Genomic DNA, 20,676 nt, shown 5'->3' on the forward strand with positions numbered 1-20,676 from the left:
TTTGCATTTCTACCTGCTCCAAAATTAGTTTAAGATAAATAAATTTGCATCTGGAACCCAATTGGCTTTAAATGAGAGTTCTTCTAGAGAAAGGCAGAAGAGAAATGGGTCCTTCTGATCTGCATGTCATCAAAGGGTGGAGGGTTGTCTGCAGTTTGTCTGTTGCTTTAAAAAAATAGCAGGAAAAGTTTTTATAGCTTTCTGTCTGCATCTAGATCCATTGTGACAGTTACTAAATAGTACATGGGGGTTTATGTATTTTTATTACTATTTTTTAAGAAGCCCAAGTCCTTTCATATGTTAGCCAGTTGCACTCCCATATGCCAAGATCAAAAGCTATTGCTGAAAATTTCCTGTCTCTTTCCCATATAGGAGTCGGTCTCATGGAGTTTGTCATGGAGCCTGATATGTGCTGTGGGGAAGAAGCAGCTGCAGCAGTCAGAGAGCTTCAGCTCATTCTGCAAACACTTGGGAGCAGCCAGGCAGTCATGGCAGGTACTAAGGGAAGAAAGGCATGTTCCTTTGTCACCAGTAATTCTCTGCATTTGCAGGAGTTTTGCAGCTTCTGGTTATTTTGCTCTGTGATTGCTTATAAAGCATAGACCTTTCTAGCTGTTGTTTTTACAATCCTCAGAGTCTAATGTCTGCCATGCTTATAGGCCTGCCTTTTTCTGCAGACCTTTTGCCGTGCTAGATGTTACATTTCCTCACACAGTAATTTTACAGGATAAAGCTAGGCAGGAAGAAACGTCCCCACGACTCTTGTGGTGCTTCTCCCCATTTCTCTCCATCTTGCTTGCCACAGCACTGCAGCACAGAAGAGCTGTAGCAAGGATTAATTATGGAGTATGGAAGGGACAAAGGGATAAAGTAGTGGGTGCATGGATCATCTTCTAAGTGTCAGGTCTCGACTAGTCATAAAATTGATGTAGGCAGTAAACTTGTGCTGGTCATGGATGAGACGGAGTAAACAACAGCATGTACAGAAATAGTTGCTGGGGTTAATTTTAGTCAAAATTACCTATCTTTCTGAGACCACTTCCTTTTGCAGGAAACATTGCTTCTGGCACCAGCTCTTTCTGTAATTTTAAGGCCCCAATTTTCACAATAGGTGATGTGCAGAAGCATGGCCTGCATTCAGCCTCCTAACTGGTGATTCTGTCTCATTAATTGTAAGATTCAGATCATGCCTTTTTTACTCAGTCTTAATGTTACCAAAATTTACAACCAGTGTATGATTACAGGTAGTATATAGCAGACATCTGCTTAAGAATTTAAAAGTGGTTTCAGTCATTTATCCCTTCCACACATACACAATTAGCAGCTGTTTATTAAAATTCACAGTGTAAGCTATATTTTTGCATGTGACACTGTTTGGCAGCAAATTCAGTCCATTATACAAGTGGATGTCTCCTGGAAAACTGAGTCAGAATGGTCCCTGCATCACGCAAAAAATGGGATCCACTAAATGTTGGCTACTGATACAAGTTTAATTTAATGTAGCAGGAAGTAGTAATAGCTAGACATTATCTATTTCTCTGAATCTTTTCTCGCACAAGTATTCCACCTGTCAAATAAAGCATGCTTGTCAGTATTAAGCAGCCGGTTTGGATGCTTCTTCAAGGGCCTTCATGGGCATACACATATACAATCATTTTTCACTTCTGAATTTGCCTCAAGACTGCTATTGGAATTGCATAGTGATATTTTTTATTGCACTGAGATTTCTGACTTTTTATGAGAATCCCAGTATTGGTTTTTTCTTCCCGGATAGTTAGCTATAAAAGTATTTTAATTTTTTTTTCTTTCTAAGTGAAGGTTTTAGGGGCTTTAGCATGTACAGTGAAGACATGTGCCTAGTTTAATCAGATGTTATTTCATTGACAACAAACAGATGAAAAGATGCTTTTATTGTAAAGTGGAAGAGAAGTAAGCTGGACTTAAAGAAAAAAAGCCCTTTTTTTTTTGTCTGTTTGTTTGTTTTTCTTTTAGGAACTTTTGCAGCCTGAGTCTTTTGCTTATGCCTGATGAGATTCATTGTCTGGTCAAACTGACACCTACATCCAAGTAGAAACAGGTTACATCTCAAATGAAGCAAGGGCAGGACAAGACTACTCCTCATTTGGAACTAGTTTCACCCCAAAGAGGGAGCACATGCAAAACACTTCCTTTAGAAGAGATTTTGCGTCATTCCAGCATCTTTGTCTCATTTGCATGTCTGTCAAGGCTCTGTGAAGACAGGAAATTAGTGGGCTGTCATCCAGCCTACTTTTACAAATTGTACCAAGGCCTCTTGAGTCAATTTAAATCTATTGACCAGAATGGGTTCTGAAGATTTAGCGTCATCACAGTTCTAACTCTGAGCCATTTTGCACTCCCATTTATAATTCTATAATATCATCATGCATCCAATCACTAGGCATTTGGGTTTTTTTTGTCTGCATTTAAAATTAAAAAAATAATTAAAAAAAAACACAAGGAAAGGCTATAGATGTTCACTGTGTAATATGGGTAAAATAATGTTTCTTAACATTACAGGATGTAATGCAACCTCTCCTGTTTGTGTATTCCCAGCAGCTGATAACTGTGGCAAGCTTTTCTTCTTGGAAGAGATGTCTTTAGAGGAACAATACTTAGAAAGATACAATTAGGATTTCTTTGTGGTTGAATCATTAAAAATTTTTAAGGCCATCAGTCCGTTTTGGACTGAGAGTGCATGATACTTTTGTATAAAAATTTGTACAGTTTTTGGCAGCCAGGGACACTTGAGAGGGTAAGATTGCAGTTTCCTGAAGGAGAAGAAAAAATTGCAAAAAAATCCACTGCTTCTCACGTTTTGTCCTTGAGCTGTAAATTTCCAAGAACACCTTAGTAAATCTGCTCAACGCAACCTTAAGTTCTTGTGTTTCATGCTAGGATAGTATATATCCATCAAGTTATAATTTCAATAGGTATTTTTGTGCTGCTTTGAGAGGAATGGAAGTTCACAATCTACTACTTTGCTTGTCTAATTCTGTCCTTTATTTAAGTGCTGTGAATCAGAAGCTCATTAGACTGTATGACTTAGAGGATGTGTGCTGCACTGCAGCATGCAGTTTTCCGAGAAGAATTATGAGCAGTAATTTAAAACTATTTTGAATGATTCAAGGCAGTGCCTTGAGATGGAATCACAAACAGAAAGCTATGATGAAATGGTTGTTAGCCCTTTCTGAACATAGAGAAGTCTGCTGTTAAGGTTCTGCACATAACATGCATGCCAAGGTTTTTGACTCTAGTGTACAGGGCAGACTGTTCTCTTAATAAAATTTCCTTTTACAGAGGGTCAGCTGAGAGTGGATGCCAATGTTTCTGTGCATCACCCTGGAGAGCCTTATGGAGTGAGGACTGAAGTGAAGAATATCAATAGCATACGATTTCTGGCAAAAGCAGTAGGTAAACGGTGGTTGCTTCATTACAAGAGCATTGTAGGTATTTTATGTAGTCTGAGATGTAATGTATCAGGCTTCTGAGTGCAGTAATTGGCTTTAAATGCCCTGACAAGCTTCACCTGAGTGTCTCTTTCATGTGCCTTGCCTGTGGGTACAGGAGTCCTATTTAGGCTTAGGCTGGAGCCTTCGGACCTTGCCTGGGTGGCTGTGTCATAGGTGTGCCAGTTTGCAGTCCTGTCCCCTGAAGGACCTTGGACATGTTCTGTAGTCTTGTTCCCAGTCCTGTCTCAGGACTTAGCTCCTTCTGCTTCTCCCTGAGCTCCCTGAAAGGGAGCTGGACTTAGCTTATCCCCTCACTTTGACAGAGGACTCTGTTACTAGCACGTGCCCTTTCTCACATTGTTCAGACTAGGGGGACTGCATCAGACCATGTGGGCATGGCCTGGGCTCTGGTCACCCTTCACTCCTGGCTTATCCCTCTTTATGGAGCAGTCCCACTCTTGCTGCTCACTGACAGAATAAATCTTAGTATGGGCTACTTTGGGAAGAGCAGGCATGTTAGTCTGCAGGTTTTTTGCAGTAAAACCTCTCTCTGCAAGAATGAAGCAGGTGGTTCAGTGCCTAGCATGTACTAAAATAACTGTACAATGGTAGCAGTGGTTTTGTGTCCTCCAGTGGAAATGTTTGCTTTCCAATGAGTATGGTGTGTAGTGTGTGTGAAGTTCAGATGCAGCTTGGGTATGAGCGGAAAAAAGATTGATTGTTATATCTCCAAAAGAAAACTGAACTGGGTGACTGCAAGGTCACCATAAACGTATGACCAGAGTGCAGTGCCTGGGAGAAAATAGTTTCCATTTAAAGGAAATGAAAGCAGATGAGAAAAACACACAAAGAAAGAAACAGTGCTGGAGAGACAGACAGCAACTGATAATTCTGCCCATAATTACTGCTGTTGATTTCATTAAGCTTAAAACAGCTAAGTCTTCCGTTGTAGTGTAGCAATGAAAAATGAAGTAGTGGAGTGCACTAAAGCTAATAAAGTGTAGTCTAACAAGCATACTCTTTTTTTTTTTTTTTTTTTTTTTTTAATTACTGTCAGACTATGAAATACAGAGGCAAATTCAAGAACTTGGAAATGGAGGGACAATTTTGAATGAAACAAGAGCCTTTGATTCCAAGCTTGGGTGAGTTTTTGTTTTGGAGGAACATAAGAATAGCTGCTTTAGAGTGCCCACATATACCTAATGACATGATTAGGAGCTGTGTTAGGAGTGTTGCTCAACTTCTGTCTTCTGAAGCTAATGTTCACAAGTATAGTCTCCTCATAGGGAGAAATTTAACGCTGAGGCGTTTTCACAACAGGTTGTGTGCTGCATCAAGCAGTGCCTGTGAAAATGACTGCCCTCTTACACTTATTCTTTGAAGTGGTTTTAAGAGGATCTCCTAATCTTCAGGAGGCAGAGTTTTGAGTTGTGGTTTTACCATAAAACTAATTCTGTGATGTATCTCTTACCACATCTTTTGTTTTTATTTCAGGTGCACAGTACCAATGAGAGACAAAGAAGGAAAACAGGATTATCGGTATTTCTTTAATAGACTTAACATTTCATGAACTGAGAATTTATTAAATCTGAAGTGTAGCCATTATAATAGGGATGTAGTGTTAGTCAGTACAGTGAGTATGTGTTGGAAGTTTATCTTCCACTGGAAGGGACAGAGACCTATCACAATCATTGCTAGTCTGACCAGTCTGGATTTCGATTTGTGTCTCATTTCAGGTAAAACCCCTGGACCTTTCCCAAAGACTCGGGTAGGATTACTTCAGCTCAAAGTGGGAAAGTTGAAGGTTTACTATATGGCCAGTGTAAGCGTATTCTTAAGAATGCCTGACATAAAGCATCAGAATATTCTGAGTTCAGCATTGCACATGCTTTAAGTAAATACAGAGGGAAATGATTTTCAGCTACCAGGCCTTGCCTCTCCATGCTTAGATTCTGTAATCACAGATTACAAACACTGTTTGAAAATCCTAGCTGCTGCTGAAAGATGTCAGCATTTCATGGGCAGATTTCTACCTTGAAGTTTTTGTAGACATAATGAAGGTGTTACCTTGCTAAGTACTTTGCCTTCTGTAAGTGTGAGATGACAATCAATGAACCATAAAGTCACCCAGGAAGGATTTAGCTGTAGGGATGAAGGGCAAGGCATGAGTCCTGTTGGAAAGCACTGCTGGTGGGAGCAAGTTCTGAGGCAACAGTGCAAGGCAGCAGCACAGCTGCTTAGGGCCATCATGGTGCCAATCCTCCCAATACTTCCCTAGCTTTGTATCTGTCCTGGTTTGAAAGACAGATGTCTGCTAAGAAAGGCAGGAGCTGCTCTTTGAAATGGAGAATGTAAACCCCCTCCCTCCAAATTATTATAATTTTGAAATTAAGGGGATGTCAGGGAAAGATACGGGAATAGGAATAACAGTTCTTTACTTGGAAAATTAAAATAGAAATGCAGTATCACAAAGAGGAAACCCAAAACACTGACAGAGTCAAAATGCAACCTGACACCCTGTCAGTCAGGGTGTTGGTAGCAGTCCTATTAAGTGGTGGCTACAGTCCTCCTGGAGTGACAGATGTGGTTTAGTTGAAGCAGTGGTCCTGTAGAAGGGTGCAGTTTTCTTCCCAAGGTCCAGTGATGATGTGGAAGGGTCTGGTGTTCCTCTGGAATCCAGTGGAAAAATGGATAATTTGCTGTTCAAAATCTCAGTTTTTTGTGTAGGTAGGAAAGGCTTGGCTCCTCCCCCTGGCTGGAGCATCTCCCAATGGGATTATGTAATTTTATTAGTCTTGCAGTGAAACTCGATGCCCCATTAACAGATTATATCTTCCTGGAGGGAGTATAAGTTGTGGAAAAGATAAAAATGACTGCCCCACCTGATGTTAGCAGATGACCCATTAGCAGAGAATATCTCCCTTGGAGATAAGAATCACTGCCCTGCCTGGTTTCAGCAGATGGTGATAGAATACATACTTTTGGTTACATCCTATATTGCAACCCAAGACAGCATTCCAGAGAGCTTTCTGTTACTCCCAGAATTCACTGATCTTGCTACAGTAGAGCAACAATTTTGAAAATATCCCAAAAAATATGAATTTAAATCTGCTTTTTATATTTTATTTTTGTAGAAATTCAGCACTCATCATTTTGTGAATTCCTTCTTATAATAGGGGCAGGCACGAGGCTTATTTTAAAAGACTAACTTGAAAAAATACAAAAGAAGATTAATTAAAACCTAGACAAAACTGATGAGTCTAAGATATTTAAAAAAAACACCTTAAAGATTACTAGTAATAAGATTATGAATAGTATTGAACTGTAAACTATGTTTTTAGGGCTTTTTGTAACTTAGTGCTGTCAATTATACATTAATGTTAAAATCTGCGTTTAGGCAGATTTTAAATTGAAATAATTATAGCCCAATGCCCTTTATTCTAGTGGTTTTGAACCTCTCATTTCATCATGTAAGAGTGAAGCTTCTGCTTCAGTCGTGGTTATTTGAATCATTTGAATTGGTCTTCTCTTTAAAGGTGCCTTTTGTTCTATGATAGCACCCTGCTGAGCACAGTAACTTTGCTTTTAGCACAGCATGAGATTTCATCAAGATTTTTGCGGTTTTTCTGGAAAAAGATTACAACCTGCCCAGATCACTCCTGGCAGTTGGCTATCAATCCAAGTTCTTTCCTGTCAGCCCACTTCCATTTTTGTCCAGGTCTGTAATTCATGGTTAATGCCAAAAAGAGTGGGCTGTTTCCATATCTTTTACTGGTGATTTTGGGACTTTTTATTACTATTTTTGGAGCAGAAGTGTTTGAAATATGTATTATGAACTCTTTAACAATTGGTGTAAAATTCCTGAAGAAAAAGAAGTAGAGGCTTTGTAAGTTTGGGGCCTGATCTCTTTCTACTTACCAGTGATATACCAAGTCATTTATTTTTAATATTTTGTTTAGTTGAAAGGGTGATACAACTTTCAGGGAAGTATAAACTTGTGATATAAAATTTATTCCTTGTTGTTTAGCTTCTGAGTGAAAATAATTATAAAGGAGTTTTTCTTCTTTTTCACTAGATTCATGCCAGAGCCAAACCTTCCCCCATTGATTCTGTATGATGCAAAATCTTTACCAGCTAATATGAACCATCAGCAAGTGATAAATATTGATTGGATTCACGAGAGACTTCCTGACCTCCCCAGTGTAAAGAGAGAAAAGCTTGTTGAACAGTATGGGATTCTTCCTGAACATAGCTTCACGTTATTGGTAGGTCTGTAGATTAAGTGCTAAAATAAGCCTAGAAACTTCAAAGTTGCATGGTTTTTGAAAAGATTTACAGACATCATATTAGCCATCTGTCAGTCCTTATGAATATTCTAACTTGGAAGTGTGTCCAATGCATACTTCTTACCATGGAGCCATACACATAGAATGGTAGAAAAAATGAACCAGACACAGTGTGCCAAGAAGTGTTTCTCACAGAAGTGCAGTCAAATGCCAAGACATTGATGTACCCCTGATTGACTACAACAAATGTGCAGGTTCTGGATACAGACCCTTGTCAACAAGTGTCTGCTCTTCAAGTCTGGGCCTGCTGCAAGGCTGGACACATTAACCATATTTAATGAACATGAATCAAAATCCACAGTCTAAATCTTTCACCTTCATGTGCTCCTTGATCTACCTTCCGCATTAGTGGAAGCATTCCCCCTTTTTCCCCCCACATTTATTCCTAGGGAAATGTAGCAAATGGTTGACAGTATGAACTTTGACCTCATAGTGCATTTTATCAGGGATAGGTTTAGAAGAGGGGATGAGAAGGGAAACAAGATGGCAAATATAACTGTAAATACGGAAGTGAGAGCAAAACAACATAACTCCCAAAATTAATCTAAAGGAATATGAACTTCTTAAATGCAATCTCACTTTGCCAGTGGTAACTCTGGGGAGGGAGTTCATATACTCATCCTAGATTAGACATTTCACATACCCAGCTAAGCTAGGACAATGTCTTGCTTTGGTTACCACTGTTGTCAGTGGAGACAGAAGGAAAAGGGTTTTTTCAAAGTGAGATTCAGAGCAGAACTGTAAGGATTTTAAATTGTCCTCTGGAGGAGATCCTTTCTTTTGACTATAAATCAAGGGAAAGCAGTGCACATAACTACCTCATATCCCTTCTTTGTATGTCTGTAATTTAATACACTTGTATGGAGGCTGGTTCTACAGGAAGAAAATGAATCTGTGTTCTGAGGAAAGCTGTTAGGAAAACTGCTTTTGTGCTGCTGTGCCATTTTAGTAAGTTGCAGACTGTTTGGTGGGCAGGTGAGTCATAATTCTTACCAAAGTCACAAGACTGCAGTCATAGTATTGAGAGGTGTCAGCAGTTTCTTACCTTTCTATTTAATTGTATAAGCTGCAGAATATGATTTTGCAGCCAGTATTCCTGTCCATGCATGCATTTTTTCGCATATTTCTAACATATTAAAATAAACAAGAGTAGAAGGGCTAGACAGATCCTGCATCCTTTTTTTCTGAATTTTTCCAGTTCTTCCTCTCTTTAGTTGGTTCTGCCAGCTGCTAAGTAATGTAGCTGCTTGCTCATTTTCCAGGCCAATAGTACAGGGAGGAGATTAGGAAAAGCAAAAATAAGACTCGTGATTTGAGAGAAACACTTAAGGAACGGAGTAGGGGAGAACTTAAAAAAGATGCAAATACAATCACTCACCACTCCCATAGGAAGACTGATGTGGTGCCAGTCTGCAGCTAATGACACTTACTGCATCCCCAAAATGCCCTTCCCGTATTTTTTCTTGTTGATCAGGGCAGGGAATATAACCAGCTTGGGTTGGCTGCACCTGGCTTTGTGGTCATCTTTGGCCTATTTGCTGTGGGGGACAGAGTGGAGAAAGAAAGTGCTATTAAGCAGTAGCCAAAACATTTTCGTGTTGTCAGCGTTGTTGTGGTCACAATCCAAACCACGGCACCCTCTTTAGAACTCAAACTCCATGGCAACCACACCCAGGACACCCACTCCTTTCACTTGGCATCAGCCCACCTTTTGTACATATCAAGTTGCTGGTATGGATGGCTTCTGTCATCTCTGCCAACTAGTCCTATCCTATATTTGCCTCATCAACTTCCGTTTCTTTCAGCTCTTCTCTGAAGTCCTTTATTGCCTTTTCTTTTCCCCCTTTCCTTTTTTTTTTTTGCGATGTGCAAGACAATTAATGAGCTCCAAGCTGAAATTTGGGATTCAGTTTGTAATAAGCTAATGCATTCATCTGAATGCATAAAGCGAGCATGTTCTTCGTTATGGGTCTCCTTTTATTGAGTGTTTGAATGTCAGCCTGCCCAATCCCCACCAGAGCTGCTTGCCTGTGCACTAGGATACCCATTAACCTTAATCATTGGGAAGTGTCATGTCTGCTGCTGCGTTCAGCTTGCAGCAAAGGCTGCACATGATTGCTGATAGAACCAGATGCACACATCTAATGAGCATTCTTTCAGGTTAGAGAGCCCAGGAGTGCTCATTAAATAAATGGCGGTTGTAGAGAAATGGCTCTAAAATGCAAAGGCTGTTCTGCACCAACTTGATAGAGAAAGCATTTTGTGCTGAAGTTACAATCAAACGTACATACTTCCAGCATGCATGTTAGCTCCTGAGCTTGTTTCCAGAGCTTTGTCCTCATACATAGGAGCTGCCTGTACATATTGTGGTGTTGAGAAACTGAGATTCCTCCTTTGCCTATTTACAGAATGTACTGAAAGGGAAGAAGTACCCTATTAATATTTTCGTATCTGAAATGCCGTAAGTGTAAACAGTGTCATTTTTGGCAGTTTCATATGAATTGCAGAAATAAATGGTGTTTCTGATTTTTCTTTGTGCAGAGCTATTCTTACTCATAAGGATATAATTCTTTGAGCCGTGTAGACTCCATGGTATTTGGGTACTCATTTTCTTAATGAAATTTCTACTTTGCTCTATAAACTGGTAAGCTGGGAAGTATATCAGTCAAGAAGGATCTCTGACAACTTTGCCAGTTATGGTATTACAGTATTTTCATCTTGCTAGCTATTGAGTAAAAAAATAAGATACATTGGCATAGACATTAATGTATTAATGCAGACATTAATGTATTAATGTGTTAATGCAACACTTCATTTCCAAAATGCATGCTGAGGTCCAGGGAGGTCCAACCAGAAAATACACAGATTGCCACAGTACACCATGAGAAAAACCAGCCTAATGACTTCCTTTGTCCTGTGAATTCCAAGTCTTCCTGTGCATCTACTGTTCCTCTGCTTACTCAGATAAAAGTGACTGTTCCGCTTGGGCTGATTGCCCTGGTGGAACAATCACATTGGTGACTCCTTCAAACTGTCAAAAGTGGGTTGCTGGAGGAATTGGTTTTGACCATTTTGTTTTATGCCATGCCATTTTCATACATGTTAATGTGCAGGTGAACTTATGCTAATTTTTAAAATATAAATAATATTACAAGGAGCTTTAGGAAAAAGTTTGACCTTTCTATGACTGGTTTGCTTGTCTAGTGGATGTTCTGGATTTTTTTCCCCTGACAGTCTTGTACAATTTTGCAGCAGTTGTTACCTCACAATTGGTTATTGTAGTAGCTGTGTGGGAATAACAAAGCAGCAAATGACATTTTATTTGTGAACATGGAAGCAGTTTTCCTATTTACTTTTTTGGGAAACATTACTGGTCTTTGAAAGAATAAGTTTGCTTTACAGTCCCAATGTCCCTAAAGATTGTACTCATGGTATTCTGTAAAATATTTGTTTTAAACTTGTTTAAAAGGTACCTGAAATCACTACACCACTTGGGTTTTTTGCGTCTTAGTGCTATGAAATGAACCATGTTTAAGAAAGAAATTTGCATCTGATTGAAATATTGGTTTGTCAGGTTTCATGTCAGTGAGACTCACCTGAATAAATTGCAGCATATTTGGTGTGTAATGGGAACATGGAGTGGCCTGGATCACAAACATGATGCTACTATTCCAGTTTCTGGTTTTCTTTCAATGAAGTTTAGAGTAGAGTATTCAGAATGAAGAGAGAACAGGCAGTCAGCATTTCTGTAAATCTGGCATGTTGGAGTGTGCAGTGGTTTTCAGCTCAGATTTGCCGCAAGGGACAGATCTGTGGGTGTGTTGGTTGTTGGAGAGAATTTGGCAGGAAGAAAATCTACCAAAATGTAAACAAATTAAAGTCAAGTTGTGCAGTATCTAGAAACTGAAGCTAATCAAGTTAAGCTTTTTGTTTTGTTTTTTTTTTTTTTTTTTAATATAACAAGAGAATAAGGAAAATGCTTCATTTCTGTCAGTCATTCTGATGTTTTGACACTCTGTGTTACTCATTTCAATCTAGCATTATTGTATTTTTCTTCTCTTTGGCTACAGAAAATGACAGTTACTTTAAAAAACCCAAAATGAAATGCAGGGGAATTTTGGGTAATATGTCTGGTTATGTGTGCACAGGTAGTGAGTATGGGGTTCAGAGACGTGGTAGCATATGTAAGTCTGTCTCCCTGAGTTTTCCTGGGCTTTTCTGCACTTGCTGTCTGGAAATCATCTGATTAAAATGCAAAGGCTGTGTATGTTTGTTCTTGATTTTTCAAAGGTCTGGCAGCAGGATCAGAACTGTAACTCCAGCCAGGCTGTAAGTATCCAGAAATCTGGATGTGTCCACTGCTGGGGATATGCACTGTGACCTATGCATGATGGAAATGCTGGACATGCTGTGTCTGTGTAGCTGCAGTCAGACATGTGGCATCTGCAGGCTTTATTTGCCTGTGCATAATGTTGTAGCTAGACTTATTCTGCCTGGGATGTTTGTAGAACCTTCTGCAGCATGTGTAAAGAAGCCAGCATTCAGACATGCTCACTTTTTCCTTTCTAAATTGGACAATTGTTGCTGTGTAAAGGAACCCCCTGTTTATATAATGAGTGTTTGTGCTATTGAATCCTAAGGTGAATTATAAAGAGTACAGTACTTGGCAGTACATCATTGTAGGAATTCTGCTTAACACACACAATTTTTAATAAAGTTTACTGTGCTTTGGTAATCATGTCATTCCTTTACTGTTTTTTAAGGTCAAATTTGTTCCTCTAGTCTATTTAGCCTTAGTTTTGCATAATTTGATTAGAGAGTAACTGCTAGTTACATTAGAATGCTGGCAAAGAAGAGAATGATGTCTGTGTGTATTAGTTAGTGGGAGTTAGAAGGTTTACCTTGGTTCACGAAAGACCTCAGTGGTTTCCCAGGCTGAGAACTTTGTTTCTTGGGTCATGGTCTCAAGGAGAAGGGGATAGGTCTGATTTTTGTCACACCAGTTTTACAGCACAGGCATTAATCTAGGTACATTTTCTTCTATTTCACAGAAGAGAGGTCAGTAGTTTGCAGTCTTCTCAAAAGCCATACATCAGCAATGAAAAATGTGGTATCTGGAGCTTTTGGAAGTTGTGTTGTGAAGGTTTTGAGAAGGAAACTCTAAAATTCTGTATTGCTATGGCAGTAAATGGCCTTTAAAAACAAGGACAAATTAGATTGTTTTGATGGCATGTGAGTGGAGAGCTCAGGCTTTGTTTTTTTCTTACCCTACTCTCTTTTTGCTCATAACTGTTCAGAGATCTGGCTGCAGTCAGTATGTGCTGGAGAAATGTTTTTGCTGTGATGGCTGTATACTTAAAATAGCTCCTTGGCTCTAAGCTGTTTCCTCCTGACTTCTGAGAGCTGACTTGTCCTCTTGTGTGCTTATGGCACATACTGCAGAAGTCCAGTGGCATGCTGGATTTGGATTCCTCCTTTAAAAGGTAGGAGCTGCCACTTCATACATCTTCAGCCTTCAGTAAACTTAATGAGTTCTGTGCTGCATGTGTCCATCAATGGCTTGATGGCAAACACCACAGCATTCAATAGACTGTGCAGTATCTATTCCTCTAAAAACAATCTCAGACTTCACTTAGATTACAAATTGAATCTTCCACTGTCATATCTTCTGAGCTTTTAGTATGCTGTGTAAAAGCTTACCATGCCTTCTTGGAAAAAAACTGGATGAATAAAACCCTGCTTCTTACATATGACCTTTCCGTATCACTGAATGGTAAGTGTAGGCTAAACTTACTAATTCAATCCAAAATAAATAGAAATTATTTCAAGATCAAGAGTGAAGTAGCTCCAGACACTTTCAGGAAAAGGCTCTTCTTGGTAAAATGTAGCAAAAACAAAAAAAAAAGTTGTCGCCTGTAAGATGGCAGCTTTGTATTTTCTAGCGTTATACATAAAACACTTGCAGAGATGAGAAAACTTCTGTCCAAATGCTAATTTTAGGGAGACATTAAGATAAAAATGATCACTCATTTGTTGGAAGTTCCACTGAAACAGACAGGTTGACAGATAAACTGTATGTTCCTGTTCCAGGCATAAGATTGCTGTTATGTTAATAAAATTACTCCAAATACTCATGACTTTGCAATGAATTCACAGCTGAAGTTTACTTCAGGACTGAGCATTTATATGCTGGGTTTAAGTGTGTCATTAACTATAACCTGTAGCCTGTGTCACCTGCTCCAGGTGACTCTGCCTTGGCAGAGGGGTTGGACTGGATAATCTCCAGAGGTCCCTTCCAACCCTAACGATTCTGTGATTCTGTAATCATGTTTGCTCTCTAGTATCCCTTTGACATATTTAACTTCTCTTAAACAGAATGAAGATGGACTAGCAGAATTCTTTGAAAGTGTGGTAAAACAGACCCAAATGAAGCCAAAGAAGGTGATTGGCTGGATTCTAAACGACCTGCTCAGTTACTTGAAACAACATTCCCTTACAGTAAAGGAAAGGTCAGTCATCTTCATTGCTACAGGGGTGAGACAAAGTAATCCTTTTTTCATGACTGGTACCATGTCACTCCATTGCTCACAGCTGCTTTAGTTGCTACCTGTGAAGTTTGTTACTCTAGGCAGTCCTGCAGAGTCCTTGGCCCTGTCCTGCTGAATGGAGTTTGACAAATACATGGCAGAGAAGAGGATCATGTAGTTAAGAGTAGCAGTCAGTCTTCGGAGGGTGGTGATGGTAAGGCCATTAGTACTGAACATGAGGAAAAATAGGTTGTTATACTGAACTGTGTGATCTTCAGGCAAGCAGCAGTAGCACTGATACATTACACCACCTATTCTCTGAGGTAACTTCTGCCCACTTTATCCCTAGCCCAGTCAGTTCTTTTCTCCTGGCTGACCTCTTGAACCTGCTAGAAAAAAAAGAAATTTCTTCTACAGCAACAAAGCGAGTAAGTATCTTTTTTATTTTGCTGTACTCTGCATATGGCTGCTTACTTCAGTTGTGTAGCAATTTCGTAATCATTGTGTACCAGTACAATAGTTGCTTTAAAGGGAAATTATTTACAGTGTTGATAAAGGACAACTTCTGTGTCTATACTATATATACATAATAGATGCAAATACCTTATGTTTATATATAATCTTAGAGATATATATGCATATTCACTTTTAGAAGAGGGCAAAAGCCAAATAGTAGACTTAAACAATGTGAACTAAACTCAAATAAATCCTGCTTGTGAACAGAGCAGACAGTAGATCTCAGTTTCACTATTCCAGTCAGGCTGTGTGAAAGGTCAGTGGGAGATAATCCATGGCTTGCAGTTCAGATGAGAGTATCAGTTACTACATTCCTAGGGACAGGAAAGTCTAATTCATCCAAGTGTAGTCACAAAAAGAGTTCTGCATTGGTATACCTGAGTCAAAAGTGGTAGAAGCCTGACCTTTCTTTTATCCTTGCTTCTTTAAGCAAGTGCTATCATGAAGCTGTCAAGCAAGTAAAGCTGGGTTGTTATTTGTTTTTTTTTTCATCTTGCCTAGGGCAGTCTGAAAACCCAGCTCTTGATGTTTTATATCTAAAATTGTCAACTGCTTATGATGGGAACAGTACTGCTGTGTTTGTAGACAAAATTTAGAATGTTTTTTGTGATGGGCCATAATCAGTCATTCACCTTAAATTGCTGCAAGCTCATTTATATGGAATGATTTGTCTTTGCAGATTAATTATTATACTCTAAATAAGAGTATTAAGTAACTGTTTCAGTGTTTAGCAGCAAAACTGTTAATGAACTGCAAATGAACTTTTTGGTTTGTTTTCTTTTATTGGAGATGCTTGTGGTTCTCAATTAAGTTGGTCTGTGTCTGTGGATAGCCAGCTGCATAAAACAGGTGTCAAAAATAGGGATTTAAGTGCCTGGCTTCAGGCATATGTGTTTGTAAATTTTGTATTGGAAAAGTAAAAGCTTCAGAAAGGAGATAAAGTGTTAATAGGAAAAGCACTGGAATGCAGAGCAGCTTTGTGCCTTCGGGGTTGTAGCACACCCGTCAGTTTGGTGTCTGCATTTAAAAAGGAAGCTTCAGAACTCCAGTCTGAAGTCTCTTCCTTGTGGAAGTAGGGACAGGGTACTAATGCTCTTCTATGGGTTTTTCTGTGCTTTGTGATATATTTGTGTGCCATATGCTTCTGACAGGTTTGAAGTGTCAAGAATTTCAGAAATTCACTTGATGTTTAATTACCAGCTCCTTGTAATGTGCATGTTGTCCTCAGTGATCTGAAGCTGGACTCTGAAATTGCAGTTCCCCTCACTGAGTGATGATGCGATCAAGCTACAAAAACCTTGCCACATTTAGAAAAGTATTTTGGTTGCCTGGATGTCAGAATAACAAATGTTTATAACAATTCTGAGCAGTAGGCAGAGACCCTTGATGGCTCAAGGGCAGAAGGGGCTATATATAAACACCAGCAGATGAATTGAAGCTCTTGGGGAGGGGAGCGTGATCTGCAGTGGCAGATACCCATCCAATGGGAAGGGATGGAAGGGTTTGATGGGGTGAGCACACAGACATGTACACATATGTATGTGCTCACTGTGGGAAGCTATTAACCACTTAAATTATTTAAAATGTTTTGGTTTTGGGCTCTGCTGTCTAAGGCAGTAAAACAGGCAGATAAAAACTGTGAGCACTGGCTGTACACACCGAGCATTGTGTGATGGGATGCAGTGTCAAGCTAAGGGCACTGTGTGCTCACGTAATTACCATGTAAGTAATTACAGAGCTCATGCCCAACTTGCCATCAAACATAGCGTCCCACTCCAGAGGTCTCTGAAGCAGTTCCAGATTGGCATGCCTGTGCAAGGGAGCAGCTTCCAGCTCTGCTGGTGTGCAGGGATGTGGGAGAACATGTCCTGGATCAGACGGATACGCACTGCCCAGCCCAGCCCAGCCCAGAGGCACCATTTTGAAGCCCATGGTACAAGGAGTCAGTGCTGCTCACCCAGGGCTGAAACCAGTCCAATGGAGAGTATGCCTGAGATGGGGCCTTGCCCCTCAAGTTGCCAGGCTGGCAGCAGGTCCATGTCTGGCAAAACAGACCTGCCTGTGAGTTATGGCATTATGGGAGGAGGCTGGCTCCTGGGCCATGGAAGTGGAAACTTGTCCCTGCTGCCAACAGCCATGCTGGAGCGACTCCGTGTGGACACCCTTATCACTGATTCATTAGGAATCCATGCCAGTAAGGCCATGGAGCAGTACTTGGGTTTTGCTGGCTTCTGCAGTTGCGTAGGTCACCCACATAGGAATAACTTCAACAGACCTGCTTGGCACCCCTATTTTGAAGTAGATAGCAGGGAAATGAGTACAGTACCCATATCTAAACAGAACCATCTGCTTTGACAATTACGACTACACCATCTGGAGAATTGCACCCAACCTGCCCCCTGCTTTTCTGAGAGGCTGAGGAACGTCTGCCAGACATGAAGGATTCTGTCACTGGAAAGGAGAGGTGCCCACAGGACTTGCTGTTTTCCTCATGTCCTTGACAGCAAGTCACTGCAGAGAGAGTTTCCAGTGGGAAAATTCTTAGGCACAGCAGTCAGCTGGCAAGGTCACCAGTTGTTTGATATGATGCCCATGACAGCCAGATGTGTAAGTCCTGATAAATTCATCTTGACCAGTGCTGCTATTCCTGCATAGGTGGAGACCACAGAACATCATTAAAATCTGATCATGCTCAGGCAAGAATCAATAGCAGAAGCTACTGAGATTTCAATAATGGAAACGAGGCCTGAGATTCACGTTTTGTCTCTGGAGACTTCATAATTTGATTCTCCTGTGCTGGTGCAGGCAGTTTGTGTAAATGAGTTGAAATTGTTTTTTAAACTGCTTTCTCTAGATTTGTACTCCTTGCCAAGTGGAGAAACACATTTTTTAAAAGTGCATCTTTGACAGATCTTGGCCACATCTCTCTGCCTTCCTACACACCTGTAAACAAGCAAGGGCCTTGATAACATTGTTGCTCTACTAAGTGGCAATGCTTGTTACCAAATGGGAAGGGACACAGGATGCAGCTGTCACAGAGAAAATCTGGTGCCTTCAAGGTTTCTAACAGGCAAGCTTTCCTTAGTGCTAGGAAATATTTGGCATAGTTGGCATAGGCATAACAGGTAATCAGAACTGGATCTCTGACTGTCAAGCTAATCAGGGGCAGATCTAAGTCAGCCTGATGTACATGTTGCTCCTGGGTAACTTTGTCATGGTTGGCTGCATAGATTTTGTTTGTTGTAGATCTCCTCTTCCTGAAAACCATGGCATCCTGCTTGAATACATACTAGTCCTAAAAATCCCATCTGCCTTTTTCCAGGAGAGTGAAAAGGCTAATTCATTGTCAACTCTGATTTGTGCAGTACTTTAGACTGTCCAGAGTGTTTTGCTAGAGGCTGTGCTGTGCCTGGCAAGGACAGGGCTCATTCTGAGGGGTGACATACAGTATGAGTACCTTGGAAGACTTCTAGGACAGAAACCTTTCTGCTTCATCTCTCAGGGAAGAAGCAGAAGGGCTGCCTAGAGTAGCAGTAGAGTGCAACAACAAAAAAACCCCCACATGCCCACCAAAAAAACACCACCACAAAGAAAGGAAAGCAACTGCAGGCAGGCTGAATCTCTCTTGGATATGAGATATTTATTTCTAGGGTTATTCTAGGTGGCACTAGCATGATGATTTTTAAATGTACTAGAAGGAAGATCTTGTAGAAGACATCATATACAGCACTGATTTATTCAGTATGAAGATCTGAAAGCTTTACTTATAGCTATTGTAACTCTGGCTGCTAATCAGTAACTTCAATATTGTGATCTGCCTTTTGCCCTCTCCAGGGAAAATTAAGATGTAGCTGCCACAATACAGTCATGTGTCATTACCCTCTCACAAGCTCTCCAGAAGAGTTGATAAGATCCCATTAAAAGCTTCAGAGTGCCACTGGCAAACAAATGTCCTCTTGTGGTAATTGTATGAATACACAGTTCTTAAATACTTGCTGTGAATAGAGAACTCTTTAACCAAAGGTCTTTTGTACCTGAAAATTTGTCATGCTGAAGCAAATTGCTGGGGTAGTTAAGATTCCATCCCATGTGCATCATTCTACCCGAGTTCTCTTGCTGCCCTGCAAATCATTTAACATGCAGTTTGAATGCCCCTCCTTGTCTTCCCATCCCAGCCTCTTCTTCATCCTACAGGGAATATTTAATTCTGAAATTTTGATGTGATATTCATTTCCATATTGGGACACAGCAATGGCCCAAACATACAATTATATTTTCAGCTCAGGATGGAGCACAATGACCTGTTTCAATAAGGGTTTTCTTAATCTCCTACCACTGCCCTGAAATAAAAGCAAAAGGAATACAGAAAATGACTGCCCAAGGAAATAGGTTTTTTATAAACGTTCTCTCCTCTCAAGTGTATTCCGGGACAATAGCCCTGCTGCAGTGTAGGAAAACACTAGCATTAAAAAGTGATTATTCCACAGGCCTGGGTTTTTCCAGCAGTCCAGTACTTGGAGATGATGCACAGGTGGTCTGGAGCTGCTGCATTCGTTCTACTTGGCACCATTTTTCTTCTGCTTTGTCATATATATCCTCATTGCAGCCCGCTGGCGAGGACTGGTAATGGGATGAGTTACCTGGGATTGGACTTCACACAGTAGTCAGCTAATTCAGTCACTTCCCAGGCAGAGCCATTGCTCATGGAGATGCATTTCATTGCTTCTCTCAGGCAATTCTGTGAATGATGGGGGAAGAGCATGAGTACTGGCAGAGGAACAGCCTTGCAGCCATCTGTGCTGTAGTGGCTCCTCTCCCAGCCAGGGAGCAGCAGATCGAGGCATGAGGAATGGAGGTTGTGCTCAGTAAACCCCTTTGGAGAGACATCGGCACTGGGGGAATGGGCGGGGCCCAGACTGTGGGAGGCTGCACAGCACCTGCTGCGAATCATTAACCTAGACTCAAGCAGGAAGTGGCAATGCTTTGTCTTAGTACAGGTGGCAGAAAAGGAGGGAGGTACAAAGGCTCTTTCAGAGGCACATGGTTAAATCTTGGGCTTTTTCACATGTCGACAATCTACTCTTAGCAAAAATAGGGCTTCTTGGATCCATAACTGAATGTAAACAATGTTGGTATGTCAAGCCACTAATCTTTGCTGCTTTTATTGTGATTTTCAGGTGCTTGCAGAATTGTGGAAGGGAGAACGGAAGACTCCCCTTGAAACTGTTAAAGAACATAAACTTGAGCTGTTACAGGATCAAAATGAACTTGAGCAGATCTGCCAGGCAGTGATTGATGGACAAGAAAATGAGGTGATTATGATGGTGCTGGGAACCTTCTGCACTATGGAAGTCTGTGGCACTGAAAGGGGTTTAAAATAGCCTCTCTTTTTTTTCCTTTTGGTGACATTTGAGCTCTCGAGCCAGAGCACTAAAGCTGCTGCAAAGATGTTCTTTTCTTCTTTCTTATTTTACTAAGGATTTTTTGAAACTGAAGCTTACGCAAAATGATCTGCAGAACAAATTACCAGTCTGGTTAATGTGCTAAGTCATTTTGAGAGCCCATAAAACTTTAATGCAGGAAAGTAAAACTGCAGGGCCCTATCCCTCTCCAGCTGTACTGCCGTTAACCTGACCCTGCCACCCAGCCACATAACTCTGATTTTTATGTCATCTGTTGTGATATTAGGGCAATGCTATTAAGCTGTTCTGAATCTGGAGATTGAATTTACCTGACAGTAAGGTATATATTAGTTATGGAATTAGAGACTATATCAGAGCTGGCAAGGCAGAAATTCTACTTGCATCTGATTTTTTG

At 40.4% G+C, this 20,676-nt stretch overlaps 1 protein-coding gene across 2 annotated transcripts in view; it reads left to right on the forward strand.

Annotated features, from left to right (window-relative positions):
- GATB (glutamyl-tRNA amidotransferase subunit B) overlaps positions 1-20,676 on the forward strand; it is a 60,115-nt gene that overhangs the window by 37,091 nt on the left and 2,348 nt on the right. Inside the window, exons 5-12 of one of the 2 annotated variants that reach the window (XM_056490698.1) lie at positions 373-495; positions 3,319-3,432; positions 4,528-4,612; positions 4,965-5,009; positions 7,546-7,735; positions 14,192-14,325; positions 14,693-14,771; positions 20,037-20,171. In XM_056490698.1, coding sequence (XP_056346673.1) covers positions 373-495; positions 3,319-3,432; positions 4,528-4,612; positions 4,965-5,009; positions 7,546-7,735; positions 14,192-14,325; positions 14,693-14,771; positions 20,037-20,171 — 905 coding nt within the window. The remainder of the gene's footprint in view (positions 1-372; positions 496-3,318; positions 3,433-4,527; positions 4,613-4,964; positions 5,010-7,545; positions 7,736-14,191; positions 14,326-14,692; positions 14,772-20,036; positions 20,172-20,676) is intronic. The other variant, XM_056490699.1, reaches the window with a different exon arrangement.

This window comes from Oenanthe melanoleuca, chromosome 4 (assembly GCF_029582105.1).
Source record: "Oenanthe melanoleuca isolate GR-GAL-2019-014 chromosome 4, OMel1.0, whole genome shotgun sequence".
NCBI classification, from domain to species: Eukaryota; Metazoa; Chordata; class Aves; order Passeriformes; family Muscicapidae; genus Oenanthe; species Oenanthe melanoleuca.